This window comes from Chanos chanos, chromosome 7 (genome assembly GCF_902362185.1).
Source record: "Chanos chanos chromosome 7, fChaCha1.1, whole genome shotgun sequence".
In the NCBI taxonomy this organism is placed as follows: Eukaryota; Metazoa; Chordata; class Actinopteri; order Gonorynchiformes; family Chanidae; genus Chanos; species Chanos chanos.
In genome coordinates, this window is record NC_044501.1 from 21,688,934 (window position 1) to 21,712,910 (window position 23,977).

Genomic DNA, 23,977 nt, shown 5'->3' on the forward strand with positions numbered 1-23,977 from the left:
TATCCAGGGTGAGAGAGAGATAGATAGATAGAGAGAGAGAGAGAGAGAGAGAGAGAGAGAGAGAGAGATTCTTTGTATTAGAAGGACGTGGTGCAGTCAGGCATCTGGTTTGGCTGGGAACTCCTAAAACAGACATGTGCCTTCTCAACAGGACGTCCACATTACTCCTGAGACTCCACAACCACCGGCTAGGATCACTAAACCTGCTTTATCTCTCACTTTCACTCTCTCTCTCTCTTTCTCTTTTTCTCTCTGTCCTACACACACACATACACATATTCATTCACCATCTCCCCCTAATTTTCTGCCCCGCTCCCTTTTTTAAACCAGGAATGTCAGAGTGGTGTTGCCCTGTATTTAAAGCATGTAGTGTCAGTTATCAAAGCTAATGAAAATTTAGTCATCATATGAAATACTTAAGTATTAACAACCTATTAAGACTAAATTCATGGAGTATGTCAAACAGAGACTGCATATTATATATATTTTATTTCATCATTTAAAACCTTTAATAAAAGCATTTGTAGTCTTGTGACAAGAGGATCTAAAGCATATGAGCCAGGAGTTCCATGTAAGGACTGGTAGTTTTGCTCTAGCCCTGTGCCAGTCGTTCTGAACCAGCTGGGCAGATGGGCATAATGCCCTTAAAGACAATGCCAATGACAAATGTCAGTCACAAAGGTGCTGATTTACCCAAAGTCCTGCTCCAGCTGACAGTGATAACCCTTCCCAGGACCTTTCTGAAGACCTCAAAGACCGGAGTTCTTTTTTCCTTTTTCTTTTTTTCTCTGGGACTAAAAAGGCTTTAAAAGCCTGTTTCCCCAGACATTGTTATTTGCCAGCAATTACCTCACGTAGTGTTTGAACTCTGTGTCTGCGGTTGTGCGAGTGACTTGGGGCCGGATTATTCTTTAGTTTTTGGGGGTGGGGGGTTGTTAGAAGCAGGCTCTTGCATTCATTGAACCAGCTGTTTGCTGTTGCCAGTTTTATGGAAGGACTAGTAAGGAATGCATTGGTGCTGTTTAAGTGAGTCTGTGCCCTGACCTGGAATTCTCTGCTCCTCTGTCCCTGCCCCCCAACCCACCCTACTGCCATCCCCCCTCATGCATATACAGGGCCAGTGTGATTCCTCTCCAAACCTGCCTTCATCCTCTGCCCCTCAAACATGAGACAGCTGTGTGTGTGTGTCTTCGTCTTGGTGGCCTCAGCGGTCGTGCTGGAGGCAAGACCAAAAGAAGGTAAGCGAAGCCACATGTGTTAAATATTGTCTGAAGATTCACTTAAGTAACTACGGTTATGTTAAGGCTATCTAATGTTTTCATATGAGGGATTGTTACAATACAAATGAAGACACATCATGAAGTACCATGTACATGTTAATAGGCCCCTGGTACTTGAATGTTTCAGAACACATTGTCACAATTTGTGACAGATAGCCTGTATTTTAAAACTCAGTATACAGTGACACATAAAATATTCACATTATATCTGAATAACGCACTGGTCTGTGAGCATCATCTTGGAGACAAAATAAAGAAAGAACTACGGAAATATTTTGATGGAATATAAGCCTCAGAGTAGACCTGCATACGTTTAGAGAAGAGTAGTTGAAACCACTGTAAGTTATATTTGTTATTTCTTTCTTTTTTTTTTCCCATGCAGCTCCAGAACAGAAGTGTAAGTCTGGTCCTGTGGACCTGGTCTTCATCATAGACAGCTCTCGTAGCGTGAGACCCCATGAGTTTGAGACCATGCGTAAATTCATGATTGACATCATCCACGAGCTGGATATTGGTCTCGATGCCACACGGGTGGGTGTGGTGCAGTACTCCAGTCAGGTCCAGAACGTGTTCTCCCTTAAGACCTTCAAAAAGCCAGAGGACATGGTGAAAGGCATTAACGAGATCATCCCATTGGCCCAGGGCACCATGACTGGCCTAGCCATCCGCTACGCCATGAATGTGGCATTTTCGGCCGAGGAAGGTGCCAGGCCCAACGTACCCCACGTGGCAGTGATCGTAACGGACGGAAGACCTCAGGACCGCGTGGCTGAGGTGGCAGCCGCTGCAAGGGAATCTGGGATTGAAATCTATGCTGTGGGAGTGGCCAGGGCTGACATGACCTCCCTGCGTGCTATGGCGTCACCACCTTTTGAGGATCACGTGTTCCTCGTTGAGTCTTTTGACCTCATCCATCAGTTTGGCCTGCAGTTTCAGGACAAACTTTGTGGTAAGATGGTAGTAGGCTGCCTCCCAGTTTGTGTCTTATTCAGTAGCTGTTTGAGGGCCAGGTAGCGTGCATCTGGTATGTACACTAGACAATGGATGAATGACAGTTTTAGTTAGGGTTTTTTTTTTTTACAGATTCAGGAAAATTAAAGAAGAACCTGTTAAAGTAATCTGTTAACATAGGCGGAGTATGGCATTTATGTTGGGGGGGCAAACATTTTTTAACTGACGTCAGTACACGGTCCAGCTATTGCGTGGCGTGTTACTCATATGCATACAGTAACAGAATAGTGCCAAGCTTGCCATAAAGCCAAAAAACACAGCACATTAGATCAGTTTCTGACCACTTTGTACTATATCACACATAGGCTTAGGTAGGGTATTTGTCTTTCACACATGAGCACACGCAACTGAAGCACACTGGCAACCATAAAGTTAAAGTCTGCTAATAGTGAAACATCAGTTTGTTTATATTATGCTGTTAGGCTTTCATTGTCCAAGTACCCTTTTAAAACATTTAGTGTGCACATGAGGAAATTTCGTGTTAAATTGATAACTAGGAAATATGCATCCTCCGAATTCTCCTCATTGCAGAAACACTTCTCTCAGAGGTGGCAGATCCAACAGGCAGAGTCAGTGCCAACTGGAGCATCTTGTAGAGATTTGGATAGCTGTCCTTTTTAACTGTCCTTTGAAGATGCTCAAATAAAAAAGGTGTGACAGCAGAGGCCTTAACCAGCTCCATCTTTGCTCCAACATGGAGAGAGCGAATTTTCAGCAGCTGTGCGTATTTTTGTCACATCTAAACACTACTGCACATGCCCGTGCACATTCTATTGACTCTTCCATGAATCGTCTGTCCAGTTCACTGATGAGGGTATCCAGCACAGGGAGATACAGGTGCTGCTGATATCCAGGTACCTCATTCTGTGACATTTGTGCGCCACTTTCATCAGTGGCCCAAAGTAGTTGTAATCAGGAAACTGTCAAGGGAGGTGGGGGGGTTTGTGGGCCATTTTCTTTTGGGTGCAAAGGGACCAGGAGTCTGACACTCAACTTCGACATCCCCAGGTACAAAAACGTTGTTGTCCCAGAAGAACCGTTTCACTGATTCCCACACATCGCGCCATATATCTGCCTGTCTCTGAGATATGCAGTGTGCTTTCAGCACCACAGCTTCAGAGAGTGTGCAGTTGGAGGACTGCAGGGCCTTGTGCGTAACATGAATCACACGCAGTATGTCTTCAAATACAAGGAGACATGTATTGAATGACATTCTGGTCGTGTGGTCATAAAGGCCACTGGCCTCCACAGACCACTTGTCCCCCTCGTTACTTATTTCTCTCAGGCACCTTGTAATTGCAGAGTAGTGAGTTTTAACTGAATTCACAGATCGCCACTCGCACGCCCACCTCGTCTCACTGGGCTGCGTTATTTCAGTTTGTTTCATATTCAGCGATTTCTGAATTTCAATAAATCGATGATGGTTTGACGGCTCTGCAAATACAGAGTACGGTTTATCAATAATTTTTAAGAATGTTTTCATGCTGTGGTTGACAGTACAACACTGCACAAGCACCAGATTTAGTTTGTGTCTCAAGCAGCGTATGTATGCTGCGTGTGGGTGGGTCTTTGATGTGCTGCTGCACACCAGAAATGTGACTAGACATTATGGAGGTACCATCGCAACTCTGGGCAACAGATGGAATGTTTTTCAGTCCACACGTCTCCAGTCCTTTGTTTATTGCTTCCACAATCCCAGCCACATTGCGAGATGCTGAGCAATCAATAAAACACAAAAAACGCTCCTTGATTTCATATCTTAAACAAACAGTTTTGGAAGACCTGGCCTGATCTCCAGTTATAGAAAAAAGCCAGTATCCTGCACTTTCTCTGCAAATTCTCCATAAACCAAGTTTGCACATATGTCAATTACTTTGTTCTGGAAATCTTGGCTTGTAGCATTGAAATAATTTGACCGCGTGATTTTAAAATCAGAAGCATACTTGGAGAAGAGGCCGCAAACCTCAAGAAGATTCCTGCAAGATTCTGATTCCTTTCCCTCCCCATGTCCATGAAAAGGCAATCTGAGTTTAGACAGTCGCCTCACAATATCAACGACTTTGCACAAATAAGATCTGTTCTTCTCAACAGCAGCTTCATGACCTTCAGAAAGTTTAGCTGCAATAGATCCTGAAGATGCACTCTCTTTAAGTTATACCATTTAACCATGCGGTTCCGATGGGCCTGGGAGTTACATGTTTGTCCAGTTTAGTGCTCAGTCTTTTCCAGTCACTCATGCCCTTTGGAAATGAATCCTCCACACCGCTGTCACTCTGGAAGTGGCGGCATGCAAAACAGAGGATGGCATCCTTTCTAACCGAATATTCCAGCCAGGGATACTTGTAATATTAAGTGAAAAATGATCGTTTGGCTCCGCGTATGTCTGTTAATAGAATAGAACCAGTTAAGAGAACCTGTTAAATCCGTTAAACCCAAACTGAAACTAAGGCCCTGTTTAGACCTTGCATTAGATCCGATTTTTGTGATCCGATCACAAGTGGACTGCTCTAAAGTACGTCCGTTTACACCTGGCTTTAGAGTCCGTCTCCACATGTGTCCCGAGTGACTGGCTACTGGCGATCGGATCTCACTTCCCCGCTCTATGTGCAAATAAATACGTAAATAGTTTCTGTTTGCAAAGACCAAATGCGTTGTTGTTTTTGACAGGTGCAGCATAAAATATGTAATGGCATGACATCTGGAACATTTTCAAGGAAATGCGTCAAATTGTGTCGAGTTAGTAATGTAAACTATCACGTTAGTTTCCGCCAAACTGTGAAACGGCTGTTAAAGATACTACACACTTTAAAAAGGGTATGAAAGGAATGAAGGTATGAAAGAATGAAATTCCTGTTTTTTGGTGTATCTGATCCCTTTACAATACATTTGGCTAATAGAGATAAGCAACGCCCTGCCCCTACACCTCGGCTCAGCAACCTGATTGGCCTACGCCAGCGTTTCTCAAACTATGACGCGCAGATCTGCGACAGGAAACTGCTAGCCCGCGACACCGCCCACTGCACCAGTCAAATTATGTTCGGTGCTTCTGTCACTCGCAAGATGGAAACAGTAACATTTTATTCTAGAGTCTAGATTGTTAAGAGTCCCCGCCCGCGAGAACTTGCTTAAAATGTTACTGTTTTCACCTGGCGAGTGACAGAAGCACCGAGCATAATTTGACTGGCGCAGTGGCAGTGCTCTACGGACAGGCAGTTACAGTTGTTACTATTTTCAAAGCAAGAAGTTCAGTCAAGGAGGCTGGGACCTGGCAGTTTCCTCACCCCGCCCCTCCGCTGGTCCGTGAACCGGAGTTTGAGAAACGCTGGCGTACGCCACGATGATACGAAATGTATTTTAAACAGAATTATCGTCATAAACTTGCAGTGTGGTTTACTAGCGATTTGGTATCATGTGTTGTTCAGGGGTCAAATATTCATTTCAGAAGTGTTTTGGTTAACCTATAGACTCCTAACCTGATTTATTTACCTGAATAGGCGGTGGTTCATTGTGGTCGAGATCGCATTCGCGTTTACACTGCTAAAAGGATGCGGTCATATGCGTCCAGACCACCTCCGAATGTGGTCTGAGCGATCGAATCTCAGTGCGAATTCAATGCACGTTGGGTGCTTTTACACCGGTGCTTTAGTGCTGTCCACTTGTGATCAGATCACCAAAATCGGATCTAATGCAAGCATACTGTAATTGACCACAGTAAAGTCCAACACTAGCATCAGCCCCCCCCTCCAAAGTTTGACTTGTATATGTTTCGAAGCTTGTCACAAGATCATTTTACAGCATGAGTTTGGCCCAGATATAGCCCAGCATGAGGATAACGTAGCCTGGTAAGGAAAACTCATTTTGTTGTGCAGGTTCATGAAAACACTTGACCTTTCTCATGTTGATAGTGTGGTTTTGTGAGTCTTTAGGGTTATTGGCATCCTCTGTCACTGAATTAGAACTTTTTTCTGCGAAGAGAAATTTGATCTTTTAACATTTGTCCTTTCAACCGTACAAAGGCAAAGTATCTCTCATTGAAAAGATTCAAAACTTACAGATATGTATATAATTTTGTTTTTGTTCTATTTAACACCCTGAGAGGAATTTTGTGTTCATTCGTAATATAATGTAAGTCTCTGTGATTGCACACACACACTGTGAATAGCGAGCAGTGACTTTGTCCTCTGCATTTAACCCATCGGTAGTGAACACACAAACATGCGCATGTTTGCATTTGCATGTGTGTGTCTGCCATACAGCCATTGATCTGTGAGCACACACACCAGACGCAGGAGCAGTGGGCAGCATTCCTTGCGCCCGGGGGGCATAGGGGTTAAGTGCCTTACGCAGCCGTGGATGTCGGTCCTGGGAATTGAACCTTCGGTCACAAACCTGGTTCTCTAACCTCTAGACCACAGCTGCCCCAGCTGAATGAAACTGGGTTGTTAATTAGCCCCTGCTCCTTGCTTCCTCAGTCTGGTGTGAGCTGTGGTAAGGGGTTTGTTTTTCAGATGAGTGTTAGGGAGGGATTTTTTTCGATAACTCCTGATTTTGCGGTAACTGGTTTTGCAGGGATGGACCTGTGTCTGGAGTCAGACCACGGCTGTGAACACATCTGTGAGAGCTCCCCTGGCTCATTCCACTGCCTCTGCATGGACGGCTACACACTTAACGAGGATGGCAAAACCTGCACACGTATGCTTTCTCGCTTCACATATGACTCTGTGGTCACATTTTTCACCTTTGCTACACATGTATCTGTGACATGTATATACTTACCATAAGATATTTACATTACTGTTTCAGTAACAGATCACCCATAGGCGAACTAATCATATTAGTAATCTTTTAAATATTACATGAGAAGTTGCAAGAGGTGAGAAGATAGTTATATATATATATATGGGTATTACATAGCAATATATATATATATATATATTTCATTCTCAGCCAAATTTGTGTGCCTCTGGGTGTATTCATGTATGTGTGCATATGTTTGTGTTTGCATGTGTGCGTGTTCATCTGTGTGTGTGTGTGTGTGTACCATACAGCTATTGATCTGTGTGCTGAGGGAAAACATGACTGTGAACAGATTTGCATCAGCTCTCCAGGCTCCTTCACATGCGACTGCAATACGGGCTACTCTCTGAATGAAGACAAGAAGACCTGTACAAGTTAGTGAGGCTCCCACTCTCACTGCAGCATCATGGCAGTGTTTCTACATATGTTATTTATATTGTATATGCCTGTGTATAGACACAAATACACTTTTGGGGGAATTCTGACTCAGTGGCACCACACATTTTACCCATGTAAGTATTCACTTGAGCTAGAATTCAGAGTATTCATTTATAAGGACACAACAGCAAACGATTATACGGTTAAATCCTGACATAGAGCATAGCATCATGTGTACGGATCCGGTCAGTATGCTCCCCGTATACACAGCAATGCATGTCCTCCTTAAAGGCAAAGTCTTTAATGTGTCTGGATGTTCTTCCTAACTCAATGATCAACATGCATCCAGTTATTTCAAAGAAATGCTTTTAAGCGCTTTTATCAACATATAACACGTGTATTTGTTAACATTCAAAACGCAGGTGCATATTTAAGCATGTATTCAATGCATTCAGGCTTACCCACATTCAGGTGCATTCCTCAAATGCATGAGCATGAGAGAAAGCCTCCAAACTCCCATAAACTCAGATCTACCCAGGGCAATATCTAAACCTACAAAGCTGTAATTCAGTATAACTAACAGATAATGCAACTCAGCTTTAAAGCTCAGTGCTTACAGGTCCCATCCTCTGGCATAGGCCACAGAGGAAGCTCAGTACATACCAGATTGTGCTTTTTCAATCTACGCTGCAATATTTATTCCTAGAGAGAGAGAGAGAGAGAGAGAATGAGAGAGAGAGAAACACAACTTGTTTTCCGCATCTGGTTTAGCTATACAGACCCTGTAAAATTAATCTTTCCTACTGACATAACAAGGCTGTTTTGTGTGAAGTTAAACAAGAGTCAAACTTTCGTGGCAATTTCACATTTTGATGCCAGATGACTTTGTTGTCAAGACACATTAAAGCTGTTCATGCAGATTGGTAATGATGTAACATTTTGAGGAGTGTATCTACAACAATAGCTAAAATTATTTATTAGGTGATTTATGAATTATTTTTTGGGTCAAATGATGCTTGAAATTGTGTGTGTTCTTCAGTTGCTCCTCTTGATTTTTCCAAACAGTTTGTCTCACTCTTTTTTTACCTCTCCAGTGATTGACTACTGTTCATTTGGGAACGATAACTGTGAACACAAGTGTGTGAGTGTCCTCAATGGTTTTTTCTGCCGCTGTAATGAGGGATACACACTGAACGAGGATGAGAGGACCTGCACAAGTCAGTGAAGGCGACCAGCTTTGGTCACTGTTACATAATACCACACACCCACACCCACACACACACACACAGCCACACACACATGCAAGGCAAATATGTATAAACCATAAGCACTCCAGTCCTCTTGCAAAACTTATATAACACTTTACCATCTTGTCAGCTGTAATATTTATTTACATATGAGAATATATGAATACCACTACATATAACTTTTATGGCTCTCTCATGAATGTGGTGCTTTCAGAAAGTCCACAACCCCTTGATTATTTACCCATGTTTTGAAAATGTGTCTCTCAAGCATTTCAGCAGGGAATGCTTTTGACTTCAGTTTAGCTGTATTTGGTTTGTACTTCAGGTTCAATATTTTTCAGTACTGTGTCCCGCAGCCTGCAGTTTCGCCTCTTTTTTATTTCAATTCTCACTCTCCCTGTCCTGCCACGGGCCCCCTTTCTTTTATACCGAGAAAGAAATTCTGTTCACATGACTGTTCACGGTAAAGATGATATTAGTAGAGTAAGGTGCAATGTTTAGTTTGTGTCAAAGGTACACTTAGCATTTGGGCCAGACTCCTCCAGTTTAGTTCCATAAGGCTGTAATATAATCTTTGTGTCACTCCCAAAATTATTTGACACCTTGACAAAGATACATCTACCATATTCCAGCTATGTCCTTTTGATTTTTCTTTGCCTTACAAACAATCCTCCTCTTTCTTTGTGTGGCAAAATACATTTACATCCTTTACCTGATAAGTTCGGCACTAAAACTGTAGTTTTGATTTGGTTAATTAGAGGCCCAGTAGTGGTAATACTAGTTGGCATTTAAGCTATTTTTGTGGCCATTGCCTGTTTTACAAAGATCAACAGTTATTTGTCTCTTTTCATTTGTGAACTCTTGACCTTTCTTTGTTCAAATGGATTTTACATCCATGCTACCTTGTTTTCATACCTCATGGAAAGCCATCCGGGAGATTATACACAGCAAAGTTCTTTAAAACTGATCTGAAATGTAAAACGTAGAATACTAATTCAAATTAGTTTTCTGGATTTAACCATAAAAACCTTTAGAAATGGAACTGATATTGATACAGCTTTTTAAGGATCAAAAATACTACTATACACTATATAGTACACTACTATATACTTTGCTATTACCATATTCTATATAAAAACACAAAAAAACCCTTTCCTCCTGAGATACTAATTAAAACATCAAAATGATCTCCCATATTTCTATATAACATGTTGGCAAAGATATTGGACATGTACTTGGCATAGTAAATGTGCAGTAATGTGTACATTCTCCATTAGTGCAGCAAATGTATGCATTGGTATGGACTTGGCAATGTACAAATTTCCTACCTCACACATCGTAATGACTTAACGATGTTTCATCACCTTCTGTTCTGGCAAAACTCACTTAGTTTATGAATATAGCACAATGTTTGGGAGAATTAAAAAAAGAGAGTATATGCAATACTTGACTGGAATTGAACTCACTTGTTCATGAGTCCTTATTGTCAGCATGCGTGAACTGTCCTACTGTCTTTCTTGGTTGGAAAGTCATGAAGCTGCCACTTGAGCAATGAGAAATCTAGTCCACTGTTAATTTTTATTATGCAGGTGCCTTTGAGGCTGGACCTGGTTGGAGTGACTGGTGTTTGCCATGTGTAAGATAGAGTGGATAGTTACCTGAGAATGGTCAAATATGCAGTCTGATTTCAGGTGTAGAGTGGTGGGACTAATTTTCAGAGGTAGCTGAAAATGAGTGTTCATGAACAGCAATCCACTTACACTTGCTGGTGGGATAGTTATGAATTGATTTAGAGAAGAATAGATGAAGTTAGATACAACTAAGTGATTTTTTTAAACCGTTTGGTGATTTTTCAAACCGTGCTATGAACTATCTTTTAGATATAGGCCATAACTGTGGCAGGAAGTGTTCCTACGAGACGTCAACATGCATTGTTTGTGAAAATCATTGGCCAAACTTATCAAGGCATTGGCGGTGCATGTGCATTATATAGTCGTTTGTGTCAGCTGCTATGCTGAAATTTGGTAACATTTTGAATTAAAAACCTTGTGAAGACACACAGTTGGTGAAATTCTTTACAAACTGTCAGCTTAGCAAGAATCAAACAACGGTCCTAGCATTTGCTGTTTAAACATAAACACCTAACCTCATACAGAGAGATCTGCCATTTCAGAGTGGGTGACATAGAGGCTGTGGGCAATTCACAGTGGGTGTCAGCTGCAGAGATAGGAAAATTGTACACTTCCCCATGAATGCATCAACTGCAAAGATATCTGTGGTTGTTTCAGTTGTTGTTATGTTTGTGCTTAGACCCACTTTGGCCATTAAAGCCATAGAGGGACAAAAGTGAAAGGGACTGTAACTTTCTAAAGAGTGGGCTGTGAGACTCTAGTAGTGGGTTCAGTAGTATGACAGAGTCACTAGACTCAGTCCAATAATAAATATTCTCATTGTTGTACAGCAGCACAGACATGTTTTCAGGGCTTTTGTGCACATAAAATCAAACAATACTTACGACCATCACTACCAGGATAATGTTTCTCTTATTCTTCTTTACTTTTCCAGTGATTGACTACTGTTCATTTGGGAACGATAGCTGTGAGCACGAGTGTGTGAGTGTGCTGAACAGCTTTTACTGCCGCTGTAATGAGGGATACACACTGAACGAGGATGAGACAACCTGCACAAGTTAGTGAGGGAAAAGAGGCCACAGCCATCATTCCCAAATAACACACACACACACACACACACACACACACACACACAGAGACACACACACACAATTTGTGCTCATGTCTTAGTGGGAAATCTTCAACGATTCCCACTACACTGTAACTAAGGAATATCTCTCTAACCCTAACTGCACAGTTTGTTTTCACCAGTAACAGTATCTTTTTTGGAAAAAAACATTAAAAGTTGTTGGAAACAGCAAATGTCCCCATAAAATTCTCACTTGTCAGATGTTTCTGGCAAACACACACACACACACACACACAAACTCACAGACACACACACAACCCTTGCATTATGCATTTTCATCAGTTTGTCTCACTCTTCTCTAATTTTCCAGTGATTGACTACTGTTCATTTGGGAACGATAGCTGTGAACACGAGTGTGTGAGTGTCCTCAATGGTTTTTTCTGCCGCTGTAATGAGGGATACACACTGAACGAGGATGAGAGGACCTGCACAAGTTAGTGAGGGAGACCAGCCTTGGTCACTGTTACCCAACACCGCACACACACACAGGCACAAATTATAAGCAGGCCAAAACCGTTCGTTCCATACACTACACACACGGACATCAAAATGTGCCCAGTTTACCTTTTGTGATACTTAAGGAGATATGCAACTCCTTAAAGATGCCACAAGTTCTTTATTTACCCATTACCCTGGTTAAATTGACATACCTCCTTACATAAATGAAATCAAAGAAATATAAGGGAGTGTCATTAAATTATTGTCCAGGTTGTTAGTTTGGAGGCCAGTTATCTACAGGCATTGACTCATGCTTCTGTAATGCTTTGAAATTGTTTTTTGTGGCTGCACTAATGTTTTGTTTAAGCACAATCATTACTAGCAAGTCCACTAACCCAATAAGCATGTACACGCATAAAACACACAGACCCATTCTCAGAGACAAGCAGACACTTCATGTTTACCTACTTCTGTATCAGTTTGTCTCACTCTTCTCTAATTTTCCAGTGATTGACTACTGTTCATTTGGGAATGATAGCTGTGAACACGAGTGTGTGAGTGTCCTCAATGGTTTTTTCTGCCGCTGTAATGAGGGATACACACTGAACGAGGATGAGAGGACCTGCACAAGTTAGTGAGGGAGACCAGCCTTGGTCACTGTTACCCAACACCGCACACACACACACACACACACACACATACTTACTTACACACACACATGCGTGTGCATACACACACACACACGCACATATACTCGCACACAGGCACAAATCATAACCAGGCCAAAACCATCTGTTCTGTGCACTATACACACGGACGTCAAAATCTGCCCAATTTACCTTTCATGATACTTAAGGAGATATGCAACTCCTTAAAGATGCCACAAATTCTTTATTTACCCATTACCCTGGTTAAATTGACGAACCTCTTTACATAAATGAAATCAAAGAAATATAAGGGAGTGTCATTAAATTCTCGTTCAAGTTATTAGTTTGGAGGCTAGTTATCTACAGGCATTGACTCATGCTTCTGTAATGCTTTGAAAGTGTTTTTGTGGCTTCACTAATGTTTTGTTTAAGCACAAACATTACTAGCAAGTCCACTAACCCAATAAGCATGTATACACACAAAACACACAGACCCATTCTCAGAGACAAGCAGACACTTCATGTTTACCTACTTCTGTATCAGTTTGTCTCACTCTTCTCTAATTTTCCAGTGATTGACTACTGTTCATTTGGGAACGATAGCTGTGAACACGAGTGTGTGAGTGTCCTCAATGGTTTTTTCTGCCGCTGTAATGAGGGATACACACTGAATGAGGATGAGAGGACCTGCACAAGTTAGTGAGGGAGACCAGCCGTGGTCACTGTTACCTAACACCACACACACACACACACACACACACACACACACACACTTACACACACACAGGCCAGTACCGTTTGTTCCATACACTACACACACGGACATCAAAATCTGTCCAGTTTACTTTTCATGATACTTAAGGAGATATACAACTCCTTAAAGATGCCACAAATTCTTTATTTACCCATTACCCTGGTTAAATTGACGAACCTCTTTACATGAATGAAATCAAAGAAATATAAGGGAGTGTCATTAAATTCATGTTTAAGTTATTAGTTTGGAGGCCAGTTATATACAGGCATTGACTCATGCTTCTGTAATGCTCTGAAAATGCTGCTGTGGCTGAATTAATGTTTTGTTTATGCACAAACATTACTAGCAAGTCCACTAACCTAATAAGCATGTACACACACAAAACACATATGTTTATTCTCGGTGACATGTACACGCTTCATAATTATCTGCTTCTGTATCAGTTTGTCTCACTCTTCTCTAATTTTCCAGTGATTGACTACTGTTCATTTGGGAACGATAGCTGTGAACACGAGTGTGTGAGTGTCCTCAATGGTTTTTTCTGCCGCTGTAATGAGGGATACACACTGAACGAGGATGAGAGGACCTGCACAAGTTAGTGAGGGAGACCAGCTTTGGTCACTGTTACTTAACACCACACACACACGCACACACACACACACACACACACACACACACACATACTTACACACATTCTTACACACACACACACACAAATTATAACCAGGCCAATACCGTTCGTTCCATACACTACACACTCGGACGTCAAAATCTGTCCAGTTTACTTTTCATGATACTTAAGGAGATATGCAACTCCTTAAAGATGCCACAAATTCTTTATTTACCCATTACCCTGGTTAAATTGACATACCTCCTCTTGAAATCAAAGAAATATAAGGGAGTGTCATTAAATTCTCGTTCAAGTTATTAGTTTGGAGGCCAGTTATCTACAGGCATTGACTCATGCTTCTGTAATGCTTTGAAAGTGTTTTTGTGGCTGCACTAATGTTTTGTTTAAGCACAATCATTACTAGCAAGTCCACTAACCCAATAAGCATGTAATGAGGGATACACACTGAACGAGGATGAGAGGACCTGCACAAGTTAGTGAGGGAGACCAGCCTTGGTCACTGTTACTTAACATCGCACACACACACACAGACACACCCACACACACGCGCACGCACGCGCACACACACACACATACACACGCAAACACACGTGTGCGTGCACGCCCAGCAATCCTGAAAACCCAAGACTAAACCCAGGACCTGAGATGGCTTGAGTCCAGATTTTATCTTTGTTTAAGGCTAGTGACTTTGAATGTTATTGAACTCACCACATCTCTTATAGCTTTTTTGATTCATTATTAGTTGAAAAAATGTATTCTAGTATTACGTTCACATCAAAATCCTTTGCTTTTTTCAGAGCTTTCAGTAATGGATTGGGTACTCCAACTATTGTCTTCCATTTATACTGATTTTCAGGGTAACAGTTGGTAAACATGCACATTGTTCAGCTGTGAGTAATGTAGCAGAAAATGGGTCAGATCTGAATCTGGTCTGGGCTCAAGAGAGGTTGGGTCCCAGTTGGGATCAGGTTTGGATTGTAATTTTTTCTTCCAATCCAGTCTGGGTTTAGGCACAGAGCCGTTAAAACCAGAATGAAATTTTAAACCCATAACATCTCAAACAAACAAACAAACACACACACACACACACGCACACACATTTGTACTTGCATACACACAAATGCATGGGCCTTTGTAAACACACATATGAACTCAACAACTACATGCTCTTGACTAAATACCTTGATATATGTTTTTCTTTGTTCTCCTAACATCTAATCCGTACCAATGTTTAATTCAATGCTGTCTTTGGTTAGAACATGTAGAGTCCCTGAATGCTGCCCTAAGCAACAGAATTTCAGGCTCTGAGCAGATATTTCTCACCTGTTTATCAGATGTTTCGGTTGCTGTTTGGTGGTGAGATTCTGCCTTCTGGGTTCCTGACGGTGCTTAATAGCAGTCAGCCCTGCAGGCAGAAAACTCCACTCTGTGTCCAGAAAGACACAATGAATTTTGGAAACACCCCTGAAAAGTACCTAGTGTGTAATATAATATGAGGGTATTTGCCACACTTTGTGAAATGTTGTGTGATACTGAGAACAATTATAGCTCTAGCACCACAAGTGGATTGGCAACAAAGAGGCAAAATAGATACTGCAGAAACTGCCACTGTGCCTATGACATGACACCCTCTGTGTAGTATACAGCAATTTAAGAGGAAAATATGGGTACATATAATACATTACACTATTTGTAACCAAAAATGCAAAATACTGCAACACAAATGTTATATGCATATATGATTTTATAAATATATGCACATAATGCAACAATACATTAAGAAGGATGTATGCACCAGAAGTGTTTCCAAAGTGGTTTTTGTTCCTTAGTAGTTCTCTTTGTAGTCTGTAGTAATTTTTGTTTTCTTTATGCACATAAATGACAGATAGTGCTGGATATAGGCCCTCATTGGTTACTGTCTGTCATCTCTAGGTTATGTTTTGGTTCAGTTTTTAGCAGTTAACTATGTAACTTATCTCTGCATCTATAGCTTTTGCCCCAAAATGATCTCTTATTCTTCTTTACTTTTCCAGTGATTGACTACTGTTCATTTGGGAACGATAGCTGTGAGCACGAGTGTGTGAGTGTGCTGAACAGCTTTTACTGCCGCTGTAATGAGGGATACACACTGAACGAGGATGAGACAACCTGCACAAGTTAGTGAGGGAAAAGAGGCCACAGCCATCATTCCCAAATAACACACACACACACACACACAAAAAACACACTGGTGCATGGACTGTGACAGATACCCTGCATGCACATGTGCCTGAGATTGTATATACCACTGAGTGCATTGTTGTACCTTCCTATTCTTCTTGTCTCTCTGCTCCTCTGTCTATGCCAACTGTAGGGGAACAGTACCTTCACTTTTTGGGCTTTGGTTTCTCTCTTGTTCTACTGCTCCAGTGAACCCTTTGCAAAGGGAGCTTCTTCCTTATGTTCTTTAACTACCATAGCTATAAAACTGACACCAATACCTGTTTTGATTTTGAGCTTTCTCAAAAACTGGTCATTGGTTCTTTTATAGCTAATTAATCTGGGTCATACCAGTCATGCATTAGATGGGGTGGGGGTGGGGGGGGGTGCAGTTTAGGATACACTGATTATACTGTTATTACTGATATGGGCTGAGATTAAGCCTCAGTAATGTGTTATTTTTTCCCTCTGAAGGTGTTGCATTAACAATAGCTTTGGCTGTCAATAACATGAGTGTAGACTATGTTTATTAGTCCTGTGAAAAAAAGGGTGAATCCCTCTCTCTTTAAATGCTGAAAGTTAATGAGCTTGAGGTGGCAGGGGGCTTTTTTTTAAAACATAATCCTTTAATAAAGCTAAAGGATTGTTGTCAGGGTAATTGTTGTCATGTAGAGGACAGTCCTAATTCGCTATTGTGAATGTGAACTCAACAATCTAACATGATTTCCCTTTCAGTTCAGTCTATGTAAGTCAACCATTACATGGAAAAGCTTTTTATTCTTCAAAGAAACCATCTTTCTAGAAGAAGGAGATTATATTTAAAGGAGCCTGGCTGATTTACTGAACATCTGTTTTTCTCCCCAGTGATTGACTATTGTTCATTTGGAAATCACAGCTGTGATCATGAGTGTGTGAGTGTCCTCAACGGCTTTCACTGCCGTTGTAGGGAGGGATACACACTTCAGGAGGATGGGAAGACCTGCCAGGGTAAGTATCAAACCATAAGAGATTATAATTAGAGACAATACCATAAGGCCTTTGAAAAAAAGATTTACCTACCTGTCAGGACCTGTTCTAACAGTCTATAACCATCCAAAGTACACGGCTCATTATTTTCCCTAGGGGGAATATATAATTTTTAGGAAGACAGAATGAGCAATCAGTCAATCGATAGATGAAATTTCAGGGAAAACTTGTCTTTGCACACATTTCTTGGTAAAATTATGGAAAATACAAAAAAAAACCCCAAAAAAATCTTACGGAAGTGAAAAAAAGCTGCATCTAAAAGAATTTGACCAAGCCTAAAGTCTTGTTTGGATTAAGAGGCACAATCTGAACAAAGATGAGACAGCATATGATAGCTTTGTCATAATTGCGTAGGAATTCACGTGTGTCATTTGAAAGTTATGAAAAAGTTTGGGCCAAGGCACATACTTTTGAGACATCATATTCTGTGTTTGTAAGAAATGCTCATTAGTATAATGTGTCCCTAAGCATGTTGTGGGCGTTCGTGAAAAATGCCTTATGGAGATACATTGTGTTATAAGTGTTTATTGGCTCACTTATATTACTATAACTATCACCGGTATTTCTAAGTATTTTCACAATGCCCAGATAAATGACTACTGTTCCATGTTTGATTTAGCTTGGGTTGTATTTTGTCTCACTTGGAAGTTGTTTTGGATAAAAGCGTCAGCTATGTGAATCAATGTAATGTAATAAATCTGTGAATGACATGGACCAGCTCAATATCCTCCTCTTTGTGGAGAAGTTGGTCCAATCCTAAATCTGTAACATCTCACCCAAGCAGTGTGGATTCTCAGAAACACTCCTTGTGACCCAAACTGAACTCAAGATAAACCCAGACTTCATTGCATGTTATCAGGAAAATCCTGGAATCTTTAGAAAACAGCAGAACCTTTTTAAGATGTATCTTGCTCAGAGGGCTGATTGTTTTCCCAGAGAACTTGCCTGGACAGTTTGGCCAGCCAAAGATAACATACACAAACTTTGTCAATTGTCAGCTTATCAGGACCCTGAACATTTGCTTTTTTTAAGGATAGTGTTCTTTTTTTCTTTCTTATTCCTCCTCCAAAGGCCAGAGATAAACACAAGTGTCAATTGACTAAAGTCAGGTTCTCATATTGAACATATATTCTCATATTACTTCACCATTGTCTTAAAGAATACATTTCAGTAATTTGCTGAGGTCTTCAAATGCATCCTGTAGCCTCATATGTTCTGCAAACTCACAGAGCTCTTTTCTGCTCCAGGCCCAATGGTATTTCAATAAGCATCCAAATACATCTATCTATCTACGTATCTATCTATCTACGTATCTATCTATCTATCTATCTATCTATCTATCTATCTATCTATCTATCTATCTATCTATCTATCTGACTCTTTGTGTAGATTTCTGTTCTCTGATCATTCATCTATCTTTTAAAATCTTCTGCTGTGGATTGGGCTTGTGTGAGAAATACTTCAGTTCTACTGTTTGCCCACCATAAAATGCATTTGTATTCAAATACCATACGTAAAATAATGTCTAATATTTATTTATGTCTGTGTGTGTGTATGTGTCTTGGTGGTCCCATGCAGCTGATAACCTGTGTAACACGGTGGAGCATGGATGTGAGCACCAGTGTGTCAGTACTCCAGGTTCTTACTACTGCATCTGCCCTGAGGGCCATCTACTGCAGGAGGATGGCAAGAGCTGTGGAAGTATGTACTGCACCATTAAATCCAGTCTGCTACTCACAGCCCTGGATCATTAAATCCAGTCTGCCTCTCAAAGCCCTGGATTTCCATTTAGCTCAGGCACAAAGGGCTGACCAACAGGGCCCTTTTGGCATATTAATTCAGTTTGACAGTGCCCTGAGTATTCCTTTATATACATGGTTATTTGAAGCCAAGATGTAGTAATATAAAGTAAAAAGATTGAATATAATACTATCATTGTTTAGATAAGGAAACTAGTAAATGCTGATTAGTAAAAATATATATTTTATGCAAACATGAACAATATCTGTTAATAATGAGAGAAAACAAGGGATAAAAATTTGACTGCTCACCTGCAGCTTGCAGATCGGCCACCATTGACCTGGTGCTGCTTATCGATGGCTCTAAGAGTGTTCGGCCACAGAACTTTGAGCTTGTTAAGCAGTTTGTGATCCAGGTGGTGGAGTCCCTGGACGTGTCCGCTCATGGCACGCGTGTGGGTCTGGTACAGTATTCCAGCCGCGTTCGCACCGAGTTTCCTCTCAGCATGTACCAGAGCGCAGAGGAGATCAAGAAAGCTGTGATGAATGTGGAGTATATGGAGAAAGGAACCATGACTGGTTTGGCCCTCAAACACATGGTGGAAAACAGCTTCTCAGAGGCAGAGGGAGCTCGCCCCACGTCCAGGAACATCCCCCGTGTTGGCCTGGTCTTTACAGATGGACGCTCCCAGGATGATATCACTGAATGGGCCAAGAAGGCCAAGGATGCAGGTAGGACACACAGAACCACCACCAGGTGAAGTTACAAAACATGGGAGATGGGACATTTGAAAATTGAAGTATGGTGTGGTGTTTTAATATTAATGTGTCTTAATGTACTCATAGTAAATTAAATGCACTCATAGTAACTCGATCTCCACAGCTGTGCATTTGTAGAGCTTATAGTAGACGTTAGGTATTGTTTGATGCATTTAGTGGATCAAATACGTTAGAAACTCATATAATCTCTATTAATGTACATCTCTTATCTCTCATTTTAGCGTGAACGTTAACTGCCCTTGTCAGTGACACAGATACAGAAAGTCACAACAACAGTGTGAGTGATATCTATTTGTGTGTGTGTGTGTGTGTGTCTGTGTGTCTGTGTGTGCGCGTTCATGTGTGTGTGTGTGTGTGTGTGTGCATTCATGTGCGTGTGTGCGTGTGTGTGCATGTGCATGTGTGCTTGTGTATGTGTTTGCATGTGTTGCAGGCATAACTATGTATGCTGTGGGAGTGGGCAAAGCTGTGGAGGATGAATTGCGTGAGATTGCCTCTGAGCCTGTAGACAAACACTTCTTCTACACTGCTGACTTCTCCGCCATCAGCCAGATAGCCGAAAACCTCAAACTCAACGTCTGTGCAGGTACAGGATCAAACAGCAACACAACATCCCAGAAATGTGATCTAAACAAACCATGCCTGACGAATCCATGTTTTTGATTATTTGAGTGCATGTTCTCATATAAACCAAGTGTGCTAGGGCAGTGGGACCAGTCTCAGGTCAGACACTGAGTAATGCAGGTCAACTTGGAAACAGTCTTAAAGACAAAAAAGTGAACTCCTGTAAAGGCAATTCCGATCGTTCAACCCAACTATGATCCTGAAACATATCAGAATCTACTGATCTCTAGCTCCATCTAGTGATATCTTTGGTGTCAGTGGAACATGATTGAATAAAAAGGAGGGAAATGTGTTTTCTTGATTCATAAGTGTGTACTGCTTTCTCTTGATACATTTTCCCTTTTGTGAAGGAAATAATATCTTTTTTACTGACATTGATTACTGTCAAACAATCAATTGACAAGCTAGCCAATCAGTCAGTTTGTCAGTGTATCTGTCTTTATATTTGACTCTGTATGTTTTGGTGAGACCACCTGTTGTTAACTGTGTCTCTCTGTATCTCAGAGGAGAGTCAGGGAGAGATTGAGGTGAAAGACCCCTGTGCCTGTGAGAGCCTTGTGGAGTTCCAGCAGGCAACTATGACCACTCTGGAACAGTTAAATCAGAAACATATCCTTTCACAAAACCAACAAACACCACCTCCTTATACTAACTAACACAACTATGCATTTGCATTTCCATGATTATCATGACACACTTCATCTTGTTACTGTAGATTTTCACCATGCTTGACATACGCAAGTGTACCGATGTGTGAATTCAGCCAATTCTTCTTAAGAAAAAAAAAAAAACAGAAAGAAAGTTGTAAAGTCTATGCAATCTGAAAGGAACTTAATATTTAATGTTGCCCCTGTGTTCCATGTTTAGTCAGACTGTAACCACAGAATTCTTCTCGTAGTGTGCAGAAGGAAATCTCTGCTTCTTTCGTCTTGGAAGTCTTGTCCGAACCGGGATGGCAAAACCTAATCGCAGTTTAAACAAACAATCACCGATCAAGAGTGGTCTTGTCTGACTCTCTGTGGTTGGTCTAAAATGAGTCAGCTCATGACTTTGTTTGTTACAGACTGACCACTCAGGAGAGCTTCAGGCCTCCAGACAGCAGCCCCAGTGGCTCTTTTTTGGCCCACATGAATCCTGCCTAATCACTCATTCACAGATATCCATCAGTGCTAAGAAAGGGCCCTTGTCCAGCTCTAGACTGCAGAAACAGATGTGTCCCTTAAAGGAACTTACTTCACCAGGCCGGTTCTCTGAGAGCGTTAGTGTGTCAAAAGATCATTTGTTTGTTCTCTGTGTTATTTTAAATTGTCTGTGAGAGTGACATAGCTCATCTGTGGGTAATGTTGGCTTTGCTTTAGGTCTCCTACATTAATGTTGGGCGTTTTCCTCCAAAATGTCATGGATATCCATATACCAGCACTGCTGTGGATCTTCACAAAGTTTTGGAGCATTTGAACTCTGAAAGTTCTGCAGCACTTTGCCACAGCCTTAGCCTTCCCATTCACTCAGGAGAAATGAGTGGAATTTTTAAAAACCTCTGGGATTGCCACAGTGTCTGGGATATCAGTAATGTTTCATGACAGTGCTTACTAAATGGATCAGTCAAGCTCATGAAATCTGCCTTTTAAAGGAGGCATTCATGTTGATGTTTATAATTGTTTGATTGGAACTGGTAACAGAATGTTTGTTGGGGGGTGGGGGGGGGGGGGGTCACTAAGGCAATTTGAAGAGGTGTTGCAAAGGCCCCCCCAGGATGAAACTGCAGTGTAGGAAGCAATGCTCTTAATATAATTGCCCTAAATGTGTGATGTTTTTGGAAGAGATACAGTGAAATTTTAAGCAGTCTATTAGTATCAGCTGATATGGTAAGCATTTGATAGTACAAACAATAACATAATACAATACAGTACAATATAACAAAATACTCAATGGTAAATATGATAGTCAAGGGAATGACGATAAAGTAACAGCAGTAGGGGCCTCCTTCAATATTTTGGAAAAGGACAACAGGAGTATCCATCTGTAAACAAACAAATGATTAAAATAAATAAATTGAAACTAGTGGTATTAGCCTGTAGACTTCATCACCACCAGTATCAGCCTTATGCGTTGACTCATAGATTTTATTTGACAAGTATTGGTTATTGGCCCAAGAACTGTCCTTTCGGTGACAATCTATCTATCTATCTATCTATCTATCTATCTATCTATCTATCTATCTATCTATCTATCTATCTATCTATCTATCTATCTATCTATCTATCTGTCTATCTATCTATCTATCTATCTATCTATCTATCTATCTGTCTGTCTGTCTGTCTATATGTCTGTCTCTATCAAAAGTTGAATGTTTTATATGGATATAGGTAATGAATGCCTATATTGAAATTCATGAAATAAGACATGCAAGAGTGTTAAATTAACTCCTTACGGTACATCTCCTTAACCACTTTCACTGACAGCAATGACTGCACGATTGGAAGACCTGGAGAACCAGCTGCTCTCTCGAAAATGAGAGGATAATGTCAGCTCTAAGCGCTATAGAGGTGCGATATGACTGGATGTGAGAGGCTCTGCACCACATGAACAAAACAAAAAGCTCTTTCAGTGAAAAGTATACAAAGGACACCGGGTTAAATTCAGAACTGATGCATATTAATCTGTGTACGCTGAATTTCTAACAAGATTAGCACATGCATAGAAAAAGATGCAATAACAAGTAGCATTTGAGACAACTAGACAATAAAGCCATACTTTTTCTAATTTCTCAAGTACACCATTTCTTAAAACCCATATCTGGAACAGTTGGCATTTTGTTCTATTTATACTTGATTTTTCTTTAAGGTTATAGGAAAATTATCTATTTATAGCAAAGTTTGTACTGGCGTTTGTTTTCTCATACTCATTTCAACTTAAATATTGGAATTTCCTCATTTGAGTACTACACAGATATATCTTTCATTACATCAGTGTACATGGACTCAAACATTAGGTTATCCTACACATATTCACTTCTAACTGTGCCATGTTATCAAGTATTTGTCTAAAATCCTGAAAACAAAGTCCTAAGAATGCCTTTCTGCCATGTGGACCAGAGAACTACCTTCAGTTTCACTGAAACTGAACGTACCATACATGTAGTTTGGTCTAATGTATAGTGATATAGAACTGTGAGTTCAAAGCAGGGTATAATTCAATGGCCTCATCACTGAGACACAAAACAGTGAAACCATGCCAAGCCCAGGTCTCAGTAATAACATAAAAACGTTTCCCCCAATACGAGATAAAAATAAAGTTTCTTTACCACGTTGATTGCTAAAGTAAGGCTACAACACAAGACTCATCTGTGATCTTAGGTTGAGGGAGATATTTGTAAAACTACAAACACCGACAGAAATGTGAGGCTAGGTTGTAAGTGAGATGCCAATTTGTTTGTTTGTTTGGAGTTTGTTTGGAAGAACCATTTAACCTGGACTTCACTGACATATCATCGTAAAGACATGTACTCTTAAAGACATGTACTCTAGCTTTTTTAATGGTTATAAATATGTCCCTGGCTGACTGAACAAAAGAAGTTTTACTCTGTGTTTAGTCTTGTGGTAAACGGCCAACATTATGGAAAGGTGTAATACCCCTATATTTGGTTACTTGTACGTTTGTATATTT

The 23,977-nt window shown here is 40.8% G+C and overlaps 1 protein-coding gene across 1 annotated transcript; it reads left to right on the forward strand.

Annotated features, from left to right (window-relative positions):
- The first annotated feature begins 1,165 nt into the window (after positions 1-1,165).
- On the forward strand, positions 1,166-22,826 carry matn4 (matrilin 4). Its single transcript, XM_030779074.1, has 18 exons — positions 1,166-1,238; positions 1,663-2,229; positions 6,861-6,983; positions 7,340-7,462; positions 8,561-8,683; positions 11,279-11,401; positions 11,784-11,906; positions 12,419-12,541; positions 13,131-13,253; positions 13,784-13,906; positions 14,368-14,415; positions 15,977-16,099; positions 17,007-17,129; positions 18,747-18,869; positions 19,226-19,639; positions 20,121-20,273; positions 20,816-20,920; positions 22,768-22,826. The coding sequence occupies exons 1-18, from the start codon at positions 1,166-1,168 to the stop codon at positions 22,824-22,826; spliced, it is 2,772 nt and encodes a 923-aa protein (XP_030634934.1).
- The last annotated feature ends 1,151 nt before the right edge of the window (positions 22,827-23,977 follow it).